Below are 19,474 nucleotides of genomic sequence, written 5' to 3' on the forward strand. Positions count from 1 at the left end.
TCTATTTGTGGGCAAAAAAGGACGTCAATTTTGTTTGGGTACAGCATTGCATGACCGCGCAATTGTCAGTTAAAGTGACGCAGTGCCAAATTGTAAAAAGTGCCCTGGTCAGGAAGGGGGTAAAATCTTCCAGGGCTGAAGTGGTAAAAGCAGAACTGAATCCAATCAATTTTCTTGTTCAATATTTTTATTGGAGAAATAGAAAAGTGTGCAGTCATCACTCAATCAGTGCACTGCTATACACTCTAACAGTAACAGTATACTGTAAGTTCAAACAAGTATGGCCATTCAAGTAGTCAGCAACATTAACATTAAAGTGTTACTAAACCCACAACAGTAAAAATCAGTCTGTATATGCAGTAAAGCATGCTTGTTATACTCACTGTGGAACCTAAGGGGTTAATCCTCGGCATTGTATAAAAAGGCTGTTTGATCCTGTCTTCTCTGATCCTTCCCTTCCTTTACTGTCCCAAATCCATCTGCTGATATTACAGAGCCTTGGAGGCACTCTGCACATGCTCAGTTTGGTGTATATTGCGAGAGAGAGTTTTTTTGTTTTTTTTTGAAGGGTGCATGTGATCAGCACAGGGCCAATCAGCACTGTCCAGACAGATGGTCAGCCTCATAGGACAGTCAGAGGAGAATGAGCACTCCTCCTACAAGCTTTAACCAGACACTGATAGAAGTCACAAGACTGCTATATACTGCTGATGAGAAAAGGTCTTTAGCAGTATATATTTACTAAAAAAATTGTAATTCCATGTTCTGTGTACTGTGGGAGACCAGATATAGTGAATGCAGGGTCCTGAGTTTAGTAACACTTTAACCACTTGCCGACCGCCTAACGTATATATACGTCGGCAGAATGGCACGGGCAGGCAGAATCACGTACCTGTACGTGATCTGCCTCCCGCGGGCGGGGGGTCCGATCGGACCCCCCCCCGGTGCCATCGGCGGTCGGCATCTGACTGGGAGCGTCGGGAGGCGAGGGGGAGACCATCCGATCGTGGCCCCCCCCTCGCGATCGCTCCCAGCCAATGGGAATCCTCCTCTGCCTGTGTATAGTTTCACACAGGCAGAGGATGTGATGTCATCTCTCCTCGGTCTGGCAGTTTCCGTCCAGCGCCGAGGAGAGAAGACATGTAAGTCCACACAACACAAACACACACAGTAGAACATGCCAGGCATACTTTACACCCCCGATCCCCCCCCGATCGCCCCCCGATCCCCCCCCAATCACCCCCCCCCCCCCCGTCACAAACTGACATTAGCAGTATTTTTTTTTTTTTTTTTTTTTCTGATTACTGCATAGTGTCAGTTTGTGACAGTTACAGTGTTAGGGCAGTGAGTATTACCCCCCTTTAGGTCTAGGATACCCCCCTAACCCCCCCTAATAAAGTTTTAACCCCTTGATCACCCCCTGTCACCAGTGTCACTAAGCGATCATTTTTCTGATCGCTGTATTAGTGTCGCTGGTGACGCTAGTTAGAGACGTAAATATTTAGGTTCGCGTCAGCGTTTTATAGCGACAGGGACCCCCATATACTATCTAATAAAGGTTTTAACCCCTTGATTGCCCCCTAGTTAACCCTTTCACCACTGATCACCGTATAACTGTTACGAGTGACGCTGGTTAGTTTGTTTATTTTTTATAGTGTCAGGGCACCCGCCGTTTATTACCGAATAAAGGTTTAGCCCCCTGATCGCCCGGCGGTGATATGCGTCGCCCCAGGCAGCGTCAGATTAGCGCCAGTACCGCTAACACCCACGCACGCAGCATACGCCTCCCTTAGTGGTATAGTATCTGTACGGATCAATATCTGATCCGATCAGATCTATACTAGCGTCCCCAGCAGTTTAGGGTTCCCAAAAACGCAGTGTTAGCGGGATCAGCCCAGATACCCGCTAGCACCTGCGTTTTGCCCCTCTGCCCGGCCCACCCAAGTGCAGTATCGATCGATCACTGTCACTTACAAAACACTAAACGCATAACTGCAGCGTTCGCAGAGTCAGGCCTGATCCCTGCGATCGCTAACAGTTTTTTTGGTAGCGTTTTGGTGAACTGGCAAGCACCAGCCCCAGGCAGCGTCAGATTAGCGCCAGTACCGCTAACACCCACGCACGCACCGTACACCTCCCTTAGTGGTATAGTATCTGATCGGATCAATATCTGATCTGATCAGATCTATACTAGCGTCCCCAGCAGTTTAGGGTTCCCACAAACGCAGTGTTAGCGGGATCAGCCCAGATACCTGCTAGCACCTGCGTTTTGCCCCTCCGCCCGGCCCAGCCCAGCCCACCCAAGTGCAGTATCGATCGATCACTGACACTTACAAAACACTAAACACATAACTGCAGCGTTCGCAGAGTCAGGCCTGATCCCTGCGATCGCTAACAGTTTTTCTGGTAGCGTTTTGGTGAACTGGCAAGCACCAGCCCCAGGCAGCGTCAGGTTAGCGCCAGTACCGCTAACACCCACGCACGCAGCATACGCCTCCCTTAGTGGTATAGTATCTGATCGGATCAATATCTGATCCGATCAGATCTATACTAGCGTCCCCAGCAGTTTAGGGTTCCCACAAACGCAGTGTTAGCGGGATCAGCCCAGATACCTGCTAGCACCTGCGTTTTGCCCCTCCGCTCGGCCCAGCCCAGCCCACCCAAGTGCAGTATCGATCGATCACTGTCACTTACAAAACACTAAACGCATAACTGCAGCGTTCGCAGAGTCAGGCCTGATCCTTGCGATCGCTAACAGTTTTTTTGGTAGCGTTTTGGTGAACTGGCAAGCACCAGCGGCCTAGTACACCCCGGTCGTAGTCAAACCAGCACTGCAGTAACACTTGGTGACGTGGCGAGTCCCATAAGTGCAGTTCAAGCTGGTGAGGTGGCAAGCACAAGTAGTGTCCCGCTGCCACCAAGAAGACGAACACAGGCCCGTCGTGTCCATAGTGCCCTTCCTGCTGCATTCGCCAATCCTAATTGGGAACCCACCGCTTCTGCGGCGCCCGTACTTCCCCCATTCACATCCCCAACCAAATGCAGTCGGCTGCATGAGAGGCATTTTCTTTATGTCCTCCCGAGTACCCCTACCCAACGAACCCCCCCAAAAAAGATGTCGTGTCTGCAGCAAGCGCGGATATAGGCGTGACACCCGCTATTATTGTCCCTCCTGTCCTGACAATCCTGGTCTATGCATTGGTGAATATTTTGAACGCTACCATTCACTAGTTGAGTATTAGCGTAGGGTACAGCATTCCACAGACTAGGCACACTTTCACAGGGTCTCCCAAGATGCCATCGCATTTTGAGAGACCCGAACCTGGAACCGGTTACAGTTATAAAAGTTAGTTACAAAAAAAAGTGTAAAAAAAAAAAAAACACATACAAAAATATAAAATAAAAAAAAAATAGTTGTCGTTTTATTGTTCTTTCTCTCTCTATTCTCTCTCTCTATTGTTCTGTTCTTTTTTACTGTATTCTATTCTGCAATGTTTTATTGTTATTATGTTTTATCATGTTTGCTTTTCAGGTATGCAATTTTTTATACCTTACCGTTTACTGTGCTTTATTGTTAACCATTTTTTTGTCTTCAGGTACGCCATTCACGACTTTGAGTGGTTATACCAGAATGATGCCTGCAGGTTTAGGTATCATCTTGGTATCATTCTTTTCAGCCAGCGGTCGGCTTTCATGTAAAAGCAATCCTAGTGGCTAATTAGCCTCTAGACTGCTTTTACAAGCAGTGGGAGGGAATGCCCCTCCCCCCCCAACGTCTTCCGTGTTTTTCTCTGGCTCTCCTGTCTCAACAGGGAACCTGAAAATGCAGCCGGTGATTCAGCCAGCTGACCATAGAGCTGATCAGAGACCAGAGTGGCTCCAAACATCTCTATGGCCTAAGAAACCGGAAGCTACGAGCATTTTATGACTTAGATTTCGCCGGATGTAAACAGCGCCATTGGGAAATTGGGAAAGCATTTTATCACACCGATCTTGGTGTGGTCAGATGCTTTGAGGGCAGAGGAGAAATCTAGGGTCTAATAGACCCCAATTTTTGCAAAAAAGAGTACCTGTCACTACCTATTGCTATGATAGGGGATATTTACATTCCCTGAGATAACAATAAAAATGATTTAAAAAAAAAAAATGAAAGGAACAGTTTAAAAATAAGATAAAAAAATAATAATAATAAAGAAAAAAAAAAAAAAAAAAAAAAAGCACCCCTGTCCCCCCTGCTCTCGCGCTAAGGCGAACGCAAGCGTCGGTCTGGCGTCAAATGTAAACAGCAATTGCACCATGCATGTGAGGTATCGCCGCGAAGGTCAGATCGAGGGCAGTAAGTTTAGCAGTAGACCTCCTCTGTAAATCTAAAGTGGTAACCTGTAAAGGCTTTTAAAGGCTTTTAAAAATGTATTTAGTTTGTCGCCACTGCACGTTTGTGCGCAATTTTAAAGCATGTCATGTTTGGTATCCATGTACTCGGCCTAAGATCATCTTTTTTATTTCATCAAACATTTGGGCAATATAGTGTGTTTTAGTGCATTAAAATGTAAAAAAGTGTGTTTTTTCCCCAAAAAATGCGTTTGAAAAATCGCTGCGCAAATACTGTGTGAAAAAAAAAAATGAAACACCCACCATTTTAATCTGTAGGGCATTTGCTTTAAAAAAAATATATAATGTTTGGGGGTTCAAAGTAATTTTCTTGCAAAAAAAAATTATTTTTTTATGTAAACAATAAGTGTCAGAAAGGGCTTTGTCTTCAAGTGGTTAGAAGTGTGGGTGATGTGTGACATAAGCTTCTAGATGTTGTGCATAAAATGCCAGGACAGTTCAAAACCCCCCCAAATGACCCCATTTTGGAAAGTAGACACCCCAAGCTATTTGCTGAGAGTCATGTTGAGTCCATGGAATAATTTATATTGTGACACAAGTTGCGGGAAAGAGACAATTTTTTATTTTTTTTATTTTTTTTTGCGCAAAGTTGTCACTAAATGATATATTGCTCAAACATGCCATGGGAATATGTGAAATTACACCCCAAAATACATTCTGCTGCTTCTCCTGAGTACGGGGATACCACATGTGTGGGACTTTTTGGGAGCCTAGCCGCGTACGGGACCCCGAAAACCAAGCACCGCCTTCAGGCTTTCTAAGGCCGTAAATTTTTGATTTCACTCTTCACTGCCTATCACAGTCTCGGAGGCCATGGAATGCCCAGGTGGCAAAAAAACCCCCCAAATGACCCCATTTTGGAAAGTAGACACCCCAAGCTATTTGATGAGAGGTATAGTGAGTATTTTGCAGATCTCACTTTTTGTCACAAAGTTTTGAAAATTGAAAAAAGAAAAAAAAATTTTTTTTTCTCGTCTTTCTTTATTTTCAAAAACAAATGAGAGCTGCAAAATACTCACCATGCCTCTCAGCAAATAGCTTGGAGTGTCTACTTTCCAAAATGGGGTCATTTGGGGGGGGTTTGTGCCACCTGGGCATTCCATGGCCTCCGAAACTGTGATAGGCAGTGAGGAGTAAAATCAAAAATGTACGCCCTTAGAAATCCTGAAGGCAGTGATTGGTTTTCAGGGCCCCGTACGCGGCTAGGCTCCCAAAAAGTCCCACACATGTGGTATCCCCATACTCAGGAGAAGCAGCTAAATGTATTTTGGGGTGCAATTCCACATATGCCCATGGCCTGTGTGAGCAATATATCATTTAGTGACAACTTTGTGCAAAAAAAAAAAAAAAAAAAAAAAATTTGTCACTTTCCCGCAACTTGTGTCAAAATATAAAACATTCCATGGACTCAACATGCCTCAAAGCAAATAGCTTGGGGTGTCTACTTTCCAAAATGGGGTCATTTGGGGGGGTTTTATGTCATCTGGGCATTTTATGGCCTTCAAAACTGTGATAGGTAGTGAGGAGTAAAATCAAAAATGTACGCCCTTAGAAATCCTGAAGGCAGTGATTGGTTTTCGGGGCCCCGTACGCGGCTAGGCTCCCAAAAAGTCTCACACATGTGGTATCCCCATACTCAGGAGAAGCAGCTAAATGTATTTTGGGGTGCAATTCCACATATGCCCATGGCCTGTGTGAGCAATATATCATTTAGTGACAACTTTTTGTAATTTTTTTTTTTTTTTTTTTTTTTTGTCATTGTTCAATCACTTGGGACAAAAAAAATGAATATTCAATGGGCTCAACATGCCTCTCAGCAAATTCCTTGGGGTGTCTACTTTCCAAAATGGGGTCATTTGTGGGGGTTTTGTACTGCCCTGCCATTTTAGCACCTCAAGAAACGACATAGGCAGTCATAAATTAAAGGCTGTGTAAATTCCAGAAAATGTACCCTAGTTTGTAGACGCTATAACTTTTGCGCAAACCAATAAATATACACTTATTGACATTTTTTTTACCAAAGACATGTGGCCGAATACATTTTGGCCTAAATGTATGACTAAAATTGAGTTTATTGGATTTTTTTTAGAACAAAAAGTAGAAAATATCATTTTTTTTCAAAATTTTCGGTCTTTTTCCGTGTATAGCGCAAAAAATAAAAACGGCAGAGGTGATCAAATACTATCAAAAGAAAGCTCTATTTGTGGGAAGAAAAGGACGCAAATTTCGTTTGGGTACAGCATTGCATGACCGCGCAATTAGCAGTTAAAGCGACGCAGTGCCGAATTGTAAAAAGTGCTCTGGTCAGGAAGGGGGTAAAACCTTCCGGGGCTGAAGTGGTTAACACGTGGAGCAATATATAATGTAACAATCAGTAAAATGGTTGTAAACCTCAGACATGGAATGTGTACAAAGCATATCCCTCTATAGCAGGGATATGCAATTAGCGGACCTCCAGCTGTTGCAAAACTACAAGTCCCATCATGCCTCTGCCTCTGGTTGTCATGCTTGTGGCTGTCAGAGTCTTGCTATGCCTCATGGGACTTGTAGTTCTGCAACAGCTGGAGGTCCACTAATTGCATATCCCTGCTCTATAGTGTGTACTTGTTGTAACTGAGTGTCATTTCTATCTGCTGCCTCATTTTTCTGCTATCAACAAGTGTCACTTCAGACAAGTTTTCCTGACTCCAAGAGAAAAAAGGTGACAGCAGAGGAAGCTCCAGTTGCTGTGTGAAGAGGGGTGTGTCCCTTCCCTCTAATCAGCTCTCAGAGCTATCCTCACTGAGCTCTGCAATGTGTAATTTCAGCTCTCTGCCCCCTTTTTTGACAGATCAGACAAGCTTTATAAATTCTGGACTTTGAAAAGATGTAGAGAAGAGAAGATTGCAGATAAACTGATACAATTTATGTAGGAGGATTTGTTTCATCTCTGTATATCATCTAAGGCCAGTCTCTTCGCTGAGTTTATGTAAGCGTTTACAACCACTTTAAAGCAGTAGTATACCCGCAAAAAAAAAAAAACAAAAAAAAAAAAAAACAAACCTGTGAGGCAAAGGTAAAATGAGCTATTATGCACTGCATACTAGCTCATTATGATATACTTACCTTAGAACGAAGTGCATCGCATCCCGGTCACCGCTGAGGGAGCTGATATTTTCCCCTCCACAGAGTGGTCTCTGCGCCAAATTCGGCGCAAGATCACTTTTATGCCGATCTCCGGTGCCCTCCGCCGCTTACCGGAGCCGTCCGCAGTGGCGGAGGCGATCAGATCTTCAACCTTGCTGGGTATGGGGACGAGTGAGGGGAAGATGGCCCCCACCCGTCTCCATAACAATGCAGGGAGGAAGCGACATCAAAACATCACTTCCTCCCAAAGCTCTTAAAGGGCCATTTTTTATATATATTTTTTTTTAAATGACAATTTTTTTTTTTTAATTGCATTTAAGTGTAAATATGAGATCTGATGTCTTTTTGACCCCAGATCTCATATTTAAGAGGTCTGTCATGCTTTTTTTTCTATTACAAGGGATGTTTACATTGCTTGTAATAGGAATAAAAGTGACACAATTTTGTTTTTTTTAAAAAACAGTGTAAAAATAAAAAATAAAAGGTAAAATAAATAAGAATTTTTTTTTTTTTTTAAACGCGCCTTGTCCCACCGAGCTCGCGTGCAGAAGCAAACGCATACATGAATAGCGCCCGCATATGAAAACGGTGTTCAAACCACACATGGGAGGTATTGCTGCGATCGGTAGAGCGAGAGCAATAATTCTAGCCCTAGACCTTCTCTGTAACTTAAAACATGCAACCTGTTGAAATTTTTAAACATGCCTATGGAGATTTTGAAGGGTAAAAGTTTGTCGCCATTCCACGAGCGGGCGCAATTTTGAAGCTTGGGTATCAATTTACTCGGCGTAACATTATCTTTCACAATATGAAAAAAAATTGGGCTAACTTTACTGATGTTTTATTTTTTAATTCAAAAAAGTGTATTTTTTCCAAAAAAAGTGCGCTTGTAAGACTGCTGTGCAAATACGGTGTGACAGAAAGTATTACAACGACTGCCATTTTATTCTCTAGGGTGTTAGAAAAAAAAATGTATAATGTTTGGGGTAATTTTCTAGCAAACAACGGAAAATTGTATCATACTTACCGTAATTTTCCTTTCCTGACGCCAATCCATGGCAGCATACTAGCATACTAGTGATAGGCTCCGCCTTTCTCCCCTCCCTTAGGACCAATGAAATAGCATAAATTAAAGGCCAGTTAGGCCCCGCCCCATTCTTCATAATTAGCTAGATACCGAAACGCACAAGGCTGGGTCCGTATGCAGCCATGGATTGGCGTCAGGAAAGGAAAATTACAGTAAGTATGATACAATTTTCCGTTTTCCTGACGCCACTATGGCAGCATACTAGTGATACATATCCTAGCTGACAGGGTGCTACTTAACAAACCAAAATAATTATTTTATATATATTATATATATATTTTTTTTAATGGGACAGAAGACTGAACAGTCATTCCTCCAAAGCCCACTGGTGACAAGGCACCCAGATGTATTCTGTAAAGGTTGAAAAGGTATGCTGGGAAAAGCATGCCACTTTGCTGTAGAATGAATCCATAGATGCTTTCAAATGGGCCGCCTAAGAGGCCTCAAACCCTCTGGAAGAGGATGCATCCTACCACTGAAGGAGGCTCACAACCCATTTCCCATCTGCACAACCAATCTTGCTAAAGTCCAGGAGGCAACCTCTCTTGCCTGATGAATTCCATCTGGAACAGTGAAAGACTTATCATCTGAACTGAAAAGAGCAATTGTGGACAGAAACTTCTTTCAAGCTCTGGGAATGACCAATTGGTGTGGTTTCCTTGCTTGAATATCTGGAAAGTTAGGCAATGGACAGATGATTGATAGATGGAGGGCTGTCGCTACCTCTGATATAAGCTGAACTACAGGATGCAGCTCTACTCCTGTAACGCAAGCAATATGCTTTTCTGAAGCTCTAATGACGTATACACACGGTCAGACTTTCTGGGAAGCTAGGTCCGACGTACTTGCCGCCAGACTTCCGGTGGACTACCGCCGGACTTTCTGAACGGGCGGACTTGCCTACACACGACCGGACTTTCTGGAATCCGGTCTTCCCGACGGACTTCCGCCGGACTTTCAGAATGAACGGACTTTCCCACACACGGACAAGTCCGTTCATTTTGAACGTGACTCGAGTACGATGGGACAAGTAAATGAAGTCAATCTCGCCGCTTTTATTGGCGAGATTGAAGCCTTGCAAGCCCCGTCGCGGGCATCACAGGCCCTTAGGTCTGGTATGGATTTGTAAGGGGAACCCCCTACGCCGAAAAACCAGCGTAGGGGTCCCCCCCAAAATCCATACCAGACCCCCGATCCGAGCACGCAGCCTGACTGGTCAGGAAAGGGGGTGGGGACGAGCGAGCGCACCCCCCCTCCTGAACCGTACCAGGCCGCATGCCCTCAACATGGGGGGTCCCCTTGTTGATGAGGACAAGGGCCTCTTCCCGACAACCCTGGCCAATGGTTGTCGGGGTCTGCGGGCGGGGGGCTTATCGGAATCAGGGAGCACCCTTTAATAAGAGGGCCCCCGGATCCCAGCCCCCCACCCTATGTGAATGAGTAGGGGGTACCCCTACCCATTCACCTAGGGAAAAAGTGTCAATAATAAAACACACTACACAGGTTTTTAAAGTAATTTATTAGACAGCTCTATGCTGCCATGGATTGGCGTCAGGAAAAACAGTTTTTAACTTGTAAACAACAAATCTCAAAAAGAGGCTCGGTCCTTAAGTGGTTAAAAAAAAAAACTGCTGAAAAACGCTATTCCAAAAACTCACTGCAAAGCTTCTACCGTTTTTTTTTAACATTATTATAACGTCCAGTGTGAATAAGGCCTAAGGCTTCAAAGAGCTAACCTGCGTCCCGGGGGAAGCTGTGCTTAAAAGCTCTGAGGTACAATGCAGGGAGTGTAGGCTGCTGTTCATTTGTAATAAATTCAGAGCATGAGAGAGAATATAAACGAGTAAGGAGGAAAGAAAGAAGAGGATGGAGAGGTCAGGGTCTCCCAAGGTCACATCAGCACACATTTTATACTAGTGTAAAAATCATCCTGCTACACACAGTAGACTCAGTCAGGGTTCTAAGAGGGGCTGGTCAAAGTTCGGAGGCAATAGATTGGCTCACGGTTGCTAGACTTTAGATGTTTAGGTATACGGTCAAGCAGCATAACCTCTATTTTACTATGGATCATGGATTGCGTTATTCTATTTTTTGTCTCAAGGAGACATAGGTTAGGAGACTTCCAGGCTTTAGCGATAGTTTGTTTTGACGCAAACGTACAAAAAGAGTTTGAATTGTGAAGTCAAATCAGATGAGCGTTTGTTCAGCAAGACTATTGTGGTATCAGGACTTAGGGATACGTTAAAGCAGAACTTTACCCATAACAACCTGATAAATAATAATGTTCTTTAGCAAGGAACATACATTCCACATGAATAGTTATGCTACCAAAATTAGTTTGTGCTGTAAATTGCTTCCACCATTGCTCCTGTTTCTTCTTGCTGGAGGCTGCCATTTTGCTGAAGCCCAGAGCCCCTGAAGAGCAGTAAATCACAAAGCGTAACTAAACCCATTAATTGAATGGTTTAAAAAATCTATTACAGTTTTGGAATGCCGGGATTACTATTTGTGACATTTGCTTGTGTCCTCAACCAAACTGTGAAACCATCAAATGGTTGGTGTCATAACTGATCCCATGTGCCACCATGGCAGTTGCAGATCAAACAGAAGCAGCTTCCTTGGCTGTAAAGGATAGGAGGGTTTAATTCCATTTTAAGGCTGTCAGCAGATCAGTCTCTACAAACTCAGCAGTGCCTAAAAATGTAGAGCAACTGAGCATGTGCAGAGCAGGGTGAGACAGTGTATTGTTTTACATACTGTAGCTTTATCTGCAAAAGGGGCCAGCCTGAAGGGATCTATCAGGACTTTTCTGACTAAAGTTCCTCTTTAAAGAGTGTGGATAGCATCCTAAATATTTTAGTGCAATATGTCAAGACTACGAGGTAGGTCCACCAGATATGTATGTGAGTTCCCGCCTCTGTACAACCTCTAAGGCAATTTGGAGAGTAGGTTGGGAGTATTTTTGCAATCCTTGCTGGAACTAGGTACCACCTAGTAAGGACCTTGTATTTAGTCTCCAGTGCTTGGATACTGATAGTGGAAGACTATATGACACGATACGAAAATCAGATGCAAAAATTTGTACGACGAGCAATTTTCGTATCATTAGTACGGTGCTTTCGACAGCCGATTTCGCTTTTTCGTAGACAAAAGCTGGATGTGCAGACTATATAAAATTTTTGTCAGATGTGAACTCAATGTCTGATTTTCATTTCATTAGTACAGTTTTCGTACGAAAAAATCATAAGAGCGAGACTACGCAAGCTCAGAAACGAAAAAAGTACGTACAAAACTATTCAACACATTACATCACTTCTGACGTTGTATTCTGTCGTACAAAAATGTTCGCATTGTGAGTAACCTCTTCATTTTAGACATGAGACTAGCATGCCACAAAAAACAGACGTTCGGTCGTCCGAAAATCTAAGCGCGTGTACAAGACTTTAGTCGATTGTCAGATATCAGCCCAGTCCTCAGGCTCCAGCAAGACATCGAGGTCAAACCCAGTTAATATAAAGCAGAACTAAATTTCCGTTGTCACAAAAAGCAAGAGGCAGGATCTTTATTACAGAAGAGACATGCAATGATACACCTACCTGCTTGTTCTCTGTCTTCTCTGACATGTACTAGGTGTGATCCTAGACTCTGACCTGTCCTTTCAGCTCCAAATCCAATCACTGTCCACATCGTCCAGACTTCACCTCTGAAACATCAAAAAAGCGTTGAGACCAATAAGCAACTTATTCACTCCCTTGTTATCTCTTGCCTTGACTATTGTAACTTGACTATTGGCCTACCTCTCCGCAAGCTATCCCCTCTTCAGTCTATCATGAATGTTGCTGCCAGACTCCTCCACCTTACTAACCGTTCAGTGTCTGCCATTCCTCCCTGCCAATCCCTCCACTGGCTTCCTATTGCCCAATGAATAAAATTCAAAACACTAACAATAACATACAAAGCCATTTGCAACTCTGCCCCGAGCTACATCACCAATCTTATCTCCAAATATCAACCAAACCGTCCTCTCCGCTCCTCCCAAGACCTTCTGCTCTCTTGCTCCCTTGTCTCCTCCTCCCATGTTCGTCTCCAGGACTTCTCCAGAGCCTCTCCTCATCCTCTGGAACTCACTACCCCATTCTGTCTGGCTATCTCCTACTCGGTCCATTTTTAGGCGATCCCTGAACACTCATCTCTTCAGGGTGGCCTATCCTGCCTCCAGCTAACAACTGAATCTTCTACTCTCCTCATCAGTTCATTCCTCGAAGTCCCTACCTTTTGTTTCACCAGCCCCTCTCTTTTAGATTGTAAACTTGCAGGAGCAGGGCTCCTCTAACAATCTTGTTTTCAATTGTACTGTTGGTGTAGTGTCTCCCTACATTGTAAAGCGCTGCGCAAACTGTTGGCGCTATATAAATCCTGTAAAATAATAATAATAATGTAAACTGAGCTGCCCATGCACAGCCCAACTTACATTGCCAGGATGACTGACTCCTGCACAAGAAGAACGGCACCCAGCAGAAGATGCCTGCACTGGGAGAGGGGAAACGGGACCGTTGAGGGAAAGGTAAGTTTAGCTCCACTTTAACTGCTTCCCAAAACAAGGCATGCTTTGAATGATAAGTTGCCTGGCAGTCAAGCACTTATAACAAGTATGCATAGCCCCCAAACCGTCCCTGATTTCGAGGGACTGTCTCTGATTCAGAACAATGTCCCTCTGTCCCTCTTTCCTCCTCAGTTATCCCTCATTTTGGTGTGATCTTTATAGTTGTATATAAAATGCACTTTCTATCTATCAAAAACTGTTTCCCAGTGCTAAACCTTTCATCCAATTTCTAAATTGCTGCATTTGTAAATTTTAAAAGCCAATGTAAAGGAATAGTAGTGGTTAAAAAAAAAAACACTTGTGAGTTTAACTAATATTTATTTTTATTTTTTTATAATTCTCCTTCAAGTGGGTGTGGCAGGGGGTGTGTCCTATGCCTACATATTTTTGCTTATAGGTGTCCGTCGTTCCCATCTCAAAAAGTTGATGAGCCTGACTTTACTTTGACTTTCCAATCCCAGGTGAGTCAATGAAGCCAGAAATGGCCAGGCAGGTAGCCATGGAAGTTTCCATATTTCTCTCATTGCAGGTTTACTTTAAAAAAGAATGTTGTTTTTTTTATGTCACCATGTACACGGTGTAATCACTCTGTATACTATTACAGAGAAAGTGACCGAGACCTGGATAGGAATGACCAGCAAACATAAGGAGCCTGTTATCTTTCAATGGTCGGATGGCTCAGCGGTGACCTTCACCAGTTGGCAGAGGCAGGAACCCAACATCAGCCAAGAGGACAGTGACCTGTGTGTGTCCACACAAACATCTGGAAGAGACTCTCTGGTTTGTTTGCTTTCCAACATTCCTTATAGATAAAAAAAAGTCAAGTCCGGGCAGTGGAACACAGACAGTGTCCTTCTAATACTGTACAGTGCAACTGCACTAACTTTTCTACTACACTGCCTATAACTAAGGGACATATTTATTATTAATATTATTATACAGGATTTATATAGCGCCAACAGTTTGTGCAGTGCTTTACAACGTTAGGGTAGACAGTACAGTTCCAACACAATTCAATACAGGAGGAATCAGAGGGCCCGTTAGCTCGTTAGAGCTTACAATCTAAGAAGAAAGGTCAAGAGATACAAAAGGTAATAACTGTGGGGGATGAGCTGATGGAGAAAGTGGAAATACAGTTGTTGGGTGGAGGCAGTATAGGCTTCTCTGAAGAGAAAGGTTTTCAGGGATCACCTAAAAGCAGACAGAGGAATAGATAGCCGGATATGTAATGAAACCTGAAAAGTTTTATTTAAAAATGTTATTAGTATGTTCATGAAGGGGAAAGGAGGACCCTGGGAAGGCTAAATATAAGCAGGTTAACCACTTGCCGACCAGCCACAGTACATATACTGCGGCAGGTCGGCTCTATTGCTCAAAACGACGTACCTGTATGTCATTTCCTGCAATAGCCAGTGGGGGGGCGCACACGTACTGATTGGCCAGAGGGGGAGCCAATCAGCTGGATGGCGCATCCGCTGGCCACCCGCGATCGCTCCGCGGAGAGGTAGAATGCCGGTCTGCCGATGTAAACAAGGCAGATCGCCGTTCTGACAGAGATGAACTCAGTGATCTTGTGTTCCTGCTAAGCATCTCTGTGTTCATCTAGTGAGTCCATCCCCCCACACAGTTGGAAAGCACCCCCTAGGGAAACACTTTGATCGCCCCTGGTGTTAACCCCTTCCCTGCCAGTGTCATTAGTACAATAACAGTGCATATTTTTAGCACTGATTACAGGTGGTCCCCGGGTTACAAACAAGATAGGGACTGTAGGTTTGTTCTTAAGTTGAATCTGTTTGTAAGTCGGAACATGTACATTTTTTAAGTGTAGCTCCAGCCAAAAAAAATATTTTTAAGCTTTCTGGATAGCATAGGGAAGGGTCATCACCCCTGTAATGTTTGTTTTGATGTGTGTGCCCCTGTTCAGAAGATTTCACCTCACTTTCTGTCCCAATGACCCCCTGTACTGTAATAATGTCACTGGTTCCCAAAAAAGTGTCAGTTAGGTGTCCGATTTGTCCACCGCAATGTCACAGTCTCACAAAAAATCGCTGATCGCCGCCATTACTAGTAAAGAATTTTACTATTTAAAAAAATAAAAATATTCCATATTTTGTAGACACGATAACTTTTGCTCAAACCAATCAATATACAATCAGTGGGATTTTTTTTACCAAAAATATGCAGCAGAATACATAGTGGCCTAAACTGATGAAGAAATTAGATTTTTTAAATTTTTTATTGGATATGTTTTATAGCAGAAAGTAAGAAATACTGTTTCTTTTTTCAAAATTGTCGCTCTTTTTTTGTTTATAGCACAAAAAATAAAACTGCAGCAGTGATCAAATACCACCAAAAGGAAGCTCTATTTGTGGGGAAAAAAAGGACATCAATTTTGTTTGGGTACAGTGTCGCACGACCGCGCAATTGTCAGTTACATTAACAAAGTGCTGTATCGCAAACAATGGCCTGGTCATGAAGGGGGGTAAACCTTCCAGGGCTGAAGTGCTTAAAGTGTTCAAAAAGCAAGACATTGATCTTATCATGTTTTTTTTTAATATTGTATACACTGTACAATAATTATGTTTCATGTGTAATATGTGTATTTAGCAGTAACATGGGAGTCTTAACATTGTTTCTTTGGTTGTGGTCTAGGATGGAAACTGGAAAGTAAAACCTTGCCATGTAGAACTTTTCTCTGTCTGTAGGAAGCCTGGACTAAATTTTACCGCAGATGTTGCTGAAGAGACCTGCGAAGAGGTACCATAAATGCACTAGAAATAGGCAAAAGCTTTGTGATTTGTTACCACCAGGGCTTTTTTTCAGCAGGAATGCTGGGGAAAGCAGTTCCAGTGTTGTGCCGAGAAAGGTCCCCCATCGGATAATGCCCACCCTGTACTGTGCAGGCGTAGCACTTGCGCAGTACGGAGCTCAACGGAGCTGCCGAAAATCTCCGAACATGAACAGCTGTTGATCAGCTGTACACGGCGCCTGCGCAATCAAGACGACATTGTGCCACACGCTGCCGCACGCTCCCGATGCTCGTGCAACTCTGCAAGGGGTGGATGCATACAGAAGAGGCCGCATGATGGGCAGAGCTCATACGATGGGGGTGGAATTCTCAAAGGGGCGCATGTATTATTGAGAAGCATGTAAGGGGCGGGTGCCTACAGAAGAGGCCGTATTTTACAATGATGGGCAGAGCTGATAAGGGCGGGTAGTTCAATGTTGATGGGCAGGTTACATACATAATACAAGCAATTTCAATACTTTCCAGAGTAAATTTTTATTATGCTTATATCTTAACCCCCTCTTCTGTAGGCATCCGCCCCTTACAGAGTTGCACGAGCATCGGGAGCTTGCGGGAGCCTGTAGCACAATGTAGTCTTAATTGCGCAGGCGCCGTGTACAGCTGATCAACGCTCGGAGACTTTCAGTGGCTCGTTTGTCCTCCATACTGCACAAGTGCTGTGCAGTAGGGGGCAGGCATTATCCCACGGGGACCTTTCTCGGCAGAACACCAGCACCTCCAGCACTGAATGTACAAAACAGCAAGGGGTGCTGGGGCATGCTGGAGTGTCTATTAATGCTGGCTGTTGAGGAATCTATTGTCACTGGAGGGATCTATTGTTGCTGGTGGAGGATCTATTGTTGCTGGGCAGTCAATGGTTGCTGAGAGGGATCTTCTGTTGAGGGAGGTGTCTACTGTTGCTGGCTGCTGGAGGTTCCATTAATGCTGGCTGCGGGGAGATCTATTGTTACTGGGGGGTATATTGTTGTGCAGGGGGTTATAATATTGCTTGGACTGATCTATTGATGCTGGGGGAGTTCAACTGTTGCTGGCTGCAGGGGATCTATTTTAATGCTTTTCTTGTCATTAACACATTCTATTCAAATTATTTAGCACCACAAAATGATACTTGGTTCTGAATTCTCTAAAAGGGGAGGTACTGGGAGGTGGTTATGTGGTGGAACCAAGGAAAGGTGATTGGAGGTGGGTAGGCGGCGGAGACAAGGGGATCTCGGAAGGTTGGAGTACCTGTTCTCTGAGAAAAAAAGCCCTTGTTAGCACAGACTGCAGATAATGAACATAGTGCATGACAAAGGGTTTCCAGAGAGCACTATGGGTTAGCTAAAGACAGTGCACAGCAGAAGTTGCCTGCCTTCAAGCTAGTTCTGTCTCACTGACACCCAAGATGGAAACTTACATGGATCAAAATCCATCTGGTTTAGCAGGGACCCGCTGAATTTTTATCCATGTGTGGCCACTGCAGTTGAACACAAGTCAATCTGGCGATCGTCTTCAGTTTAGTCGCCCTGTCGGATAAAAGCCGATTGATCGGCACTGCAGGCAATAGGCTGCAGCACTGATCTGCGTATTCTGACAGCAGGGACAGCAGTGTCTCCCCACTGTCAGGATACAATAATGCAATGGGGAGGATTCCCCCATGCACCTCGAATGTGTGGATGGGGAAATTGGTTCAGTTTTATTTCATTCATCCTGGTCTATGCTAATCTGGCAGCAAAGCCAGATCTGATCCTGGGCTCTCCGATCGCACAGGAGAGCTCAGGGAGGCTTAGGAAAGGAATCCAGTGGCTAATTACATTACAGGGAATCGCTGGCTGAAAAAAAAAGATACAGGCATGATTCCTGTAGGTGCAGGCATCATCCCATTATAACTAGAGGTGCACCGAATGGAAATTTTGGTGCCGAAACCGAAAATGACAGGTCTTAAAAATATATATATTTTTATATATAATTGTATTATATTCGACTTTTTAATTAATATCATAAATTTAAATGAATATTCATTTATTGTCAGCCTTTATTGGCACCTGTAGCGCAAGAAAAGCTCAAGAAAAATGTATCTCTTTAAATTCTATGTATGTCTTCACACTGGTCTGTTTCACTTCCGTTGTGGTGTTACAAATCTTGCTTGCTGCATTTTTGGCAAGTTAAAAAAAAAGCACCAAAACGCACCTCCTCGTTGAAATGTATTAAAAACGCAGCAAGAATGCATCAATAACACACCCGTGTTACCTTTTTTGATGCGGTTTTTTGAGTCACATGACCTATGAAAAACAAACCTTAAGCACAGTAAAATCGCAACAAAATCGCGTGCGTTTTTGGTGCCATTATTGGCACCTATTTCTCTAACCAAAATGCTGATAACACTATTTTCGCCCAGAATGTTTCGGCTGCCGATATTTCAATGTATCTCTAGTTATAACAAAAGAAAGTCAAGAATGTCCATGGGCGTCCACCCGGCGGTAATTGGTTAATATTGCTTGAAGCTCGGCCACTTGTCTTTTTTTTACCGCCACTGGGCCACCCGTGTGAAAGAGGCCTAAGAAAACAGTGTTTGTTTCACACTAGGTCTACTTTAATAGGTTCAAAAGTAAAATGTTGAAGATAAGCGAAAAATAAATAAACAGCACAGCCGGCAGACAAGGTTCTGAACATTCTCCATGTGTACGTACCAGAGTCACTTGATCTCAGCTCATTTTTTATTTGCTTGGGTCAAAGTTTAGGAAAACACGCTGGTGAAACCAAAAGCTGTATACTGTATATGCACTGAAGTTGAATGTGTAATATACAGTATCTCACAAAAGTGAGTACACCCCTCACCTCACCCCTCACCCCTCTTTAAATATTTTATTATATATCTTTTCATGTGACAACACTGAAGAAATGACACTTTGCTACAATGTAAAGTAGTGAGTGTACAGCTTGTATAACAGTGTACTTTCAGGCTTGGTTATTTCAACTGTTAGTGGGATTCCCCCACTGACAGCTCAAATGTGAGCACCTTCCTTCCGGGACAATACAGTGTCCCGGAATGAAACTGACACAGCTACCCTGCACGGTGCATTCTGCACCCTTATTGGACAAAGCTTTGCCCAATCAGGGCGCAGTAAAAGGTGGTTGTTAAGGAGCAGGGTCGGGAAGCCAGCCGCAGTGTCCTTAACAACCGATGAGTCATCAGCTGTCAATAGGGTTCCCCACTGACAGCTGAATAATAAAAAAAAAAAAAATTGCTGGTTAAAAAAAAAAACGGTATGGGGTCCCTCCCCCAGGCTATACCAGACCTGATCTGGTATCTATCTTAAGGGAACCCCCCCCCCTCCTCCTGAACCATACCAGGCCACATGTCCTCACCAAAAAAAGGTCAAAAAGTAATAAAAACAGAGACAGTTTTTGACAATTCCTTTAATTAAAAATAAAAAAAGTCCCACAATGTAAATCCATCATCAATCACGCCACCGTT

The 19,474-nt window shown here is 43.6% G+C and overlaps 1 protein-coding gene across 2 annotated transcripts in view; it reads left to right on the forward strand.

Annotated features, from left to right (window-relative positions):
• The window catches only part of PLA2R1 (phospholipase A2 receptor 1), a 172,537-nt gene that overhangs the window by 37,106 nt on the left and 115,957 nt on the right, over positions 1-19,474 (forward strand). For both annotated transcript variants that reach the window (XM_073634071.1, XM_073634072.1), the window contains exons 8-9: positions 13,813-13,988; positions 15,861-15,965. In XM_073634071.1, coding sequence (XP_073490172.1) covers positions 13,813-13,988; positions 15,861-15,965 — 281 coding nt within the window. The remainder of the gene's footprint in view (positions 1-13,812; positions 13,989-15,860; positions 15,966-19,474) is intronic.

Source organism: Aquarana catesbeiana, linkage group LG06 (genome assembly GCF_042186555.1).
Source record: "Aquarana catesbeiana isolate 2022-GZ linkage group LG06, ASM4218655v1, whole genome shotgun sequence".
NCBI classification, from domain to species: domain Eukaryota; kingdom Metazoa; phylum Chordata; class Amphibia; order Anura; family Ranidae; genus Aquarana; species Aquarana catesbeiana.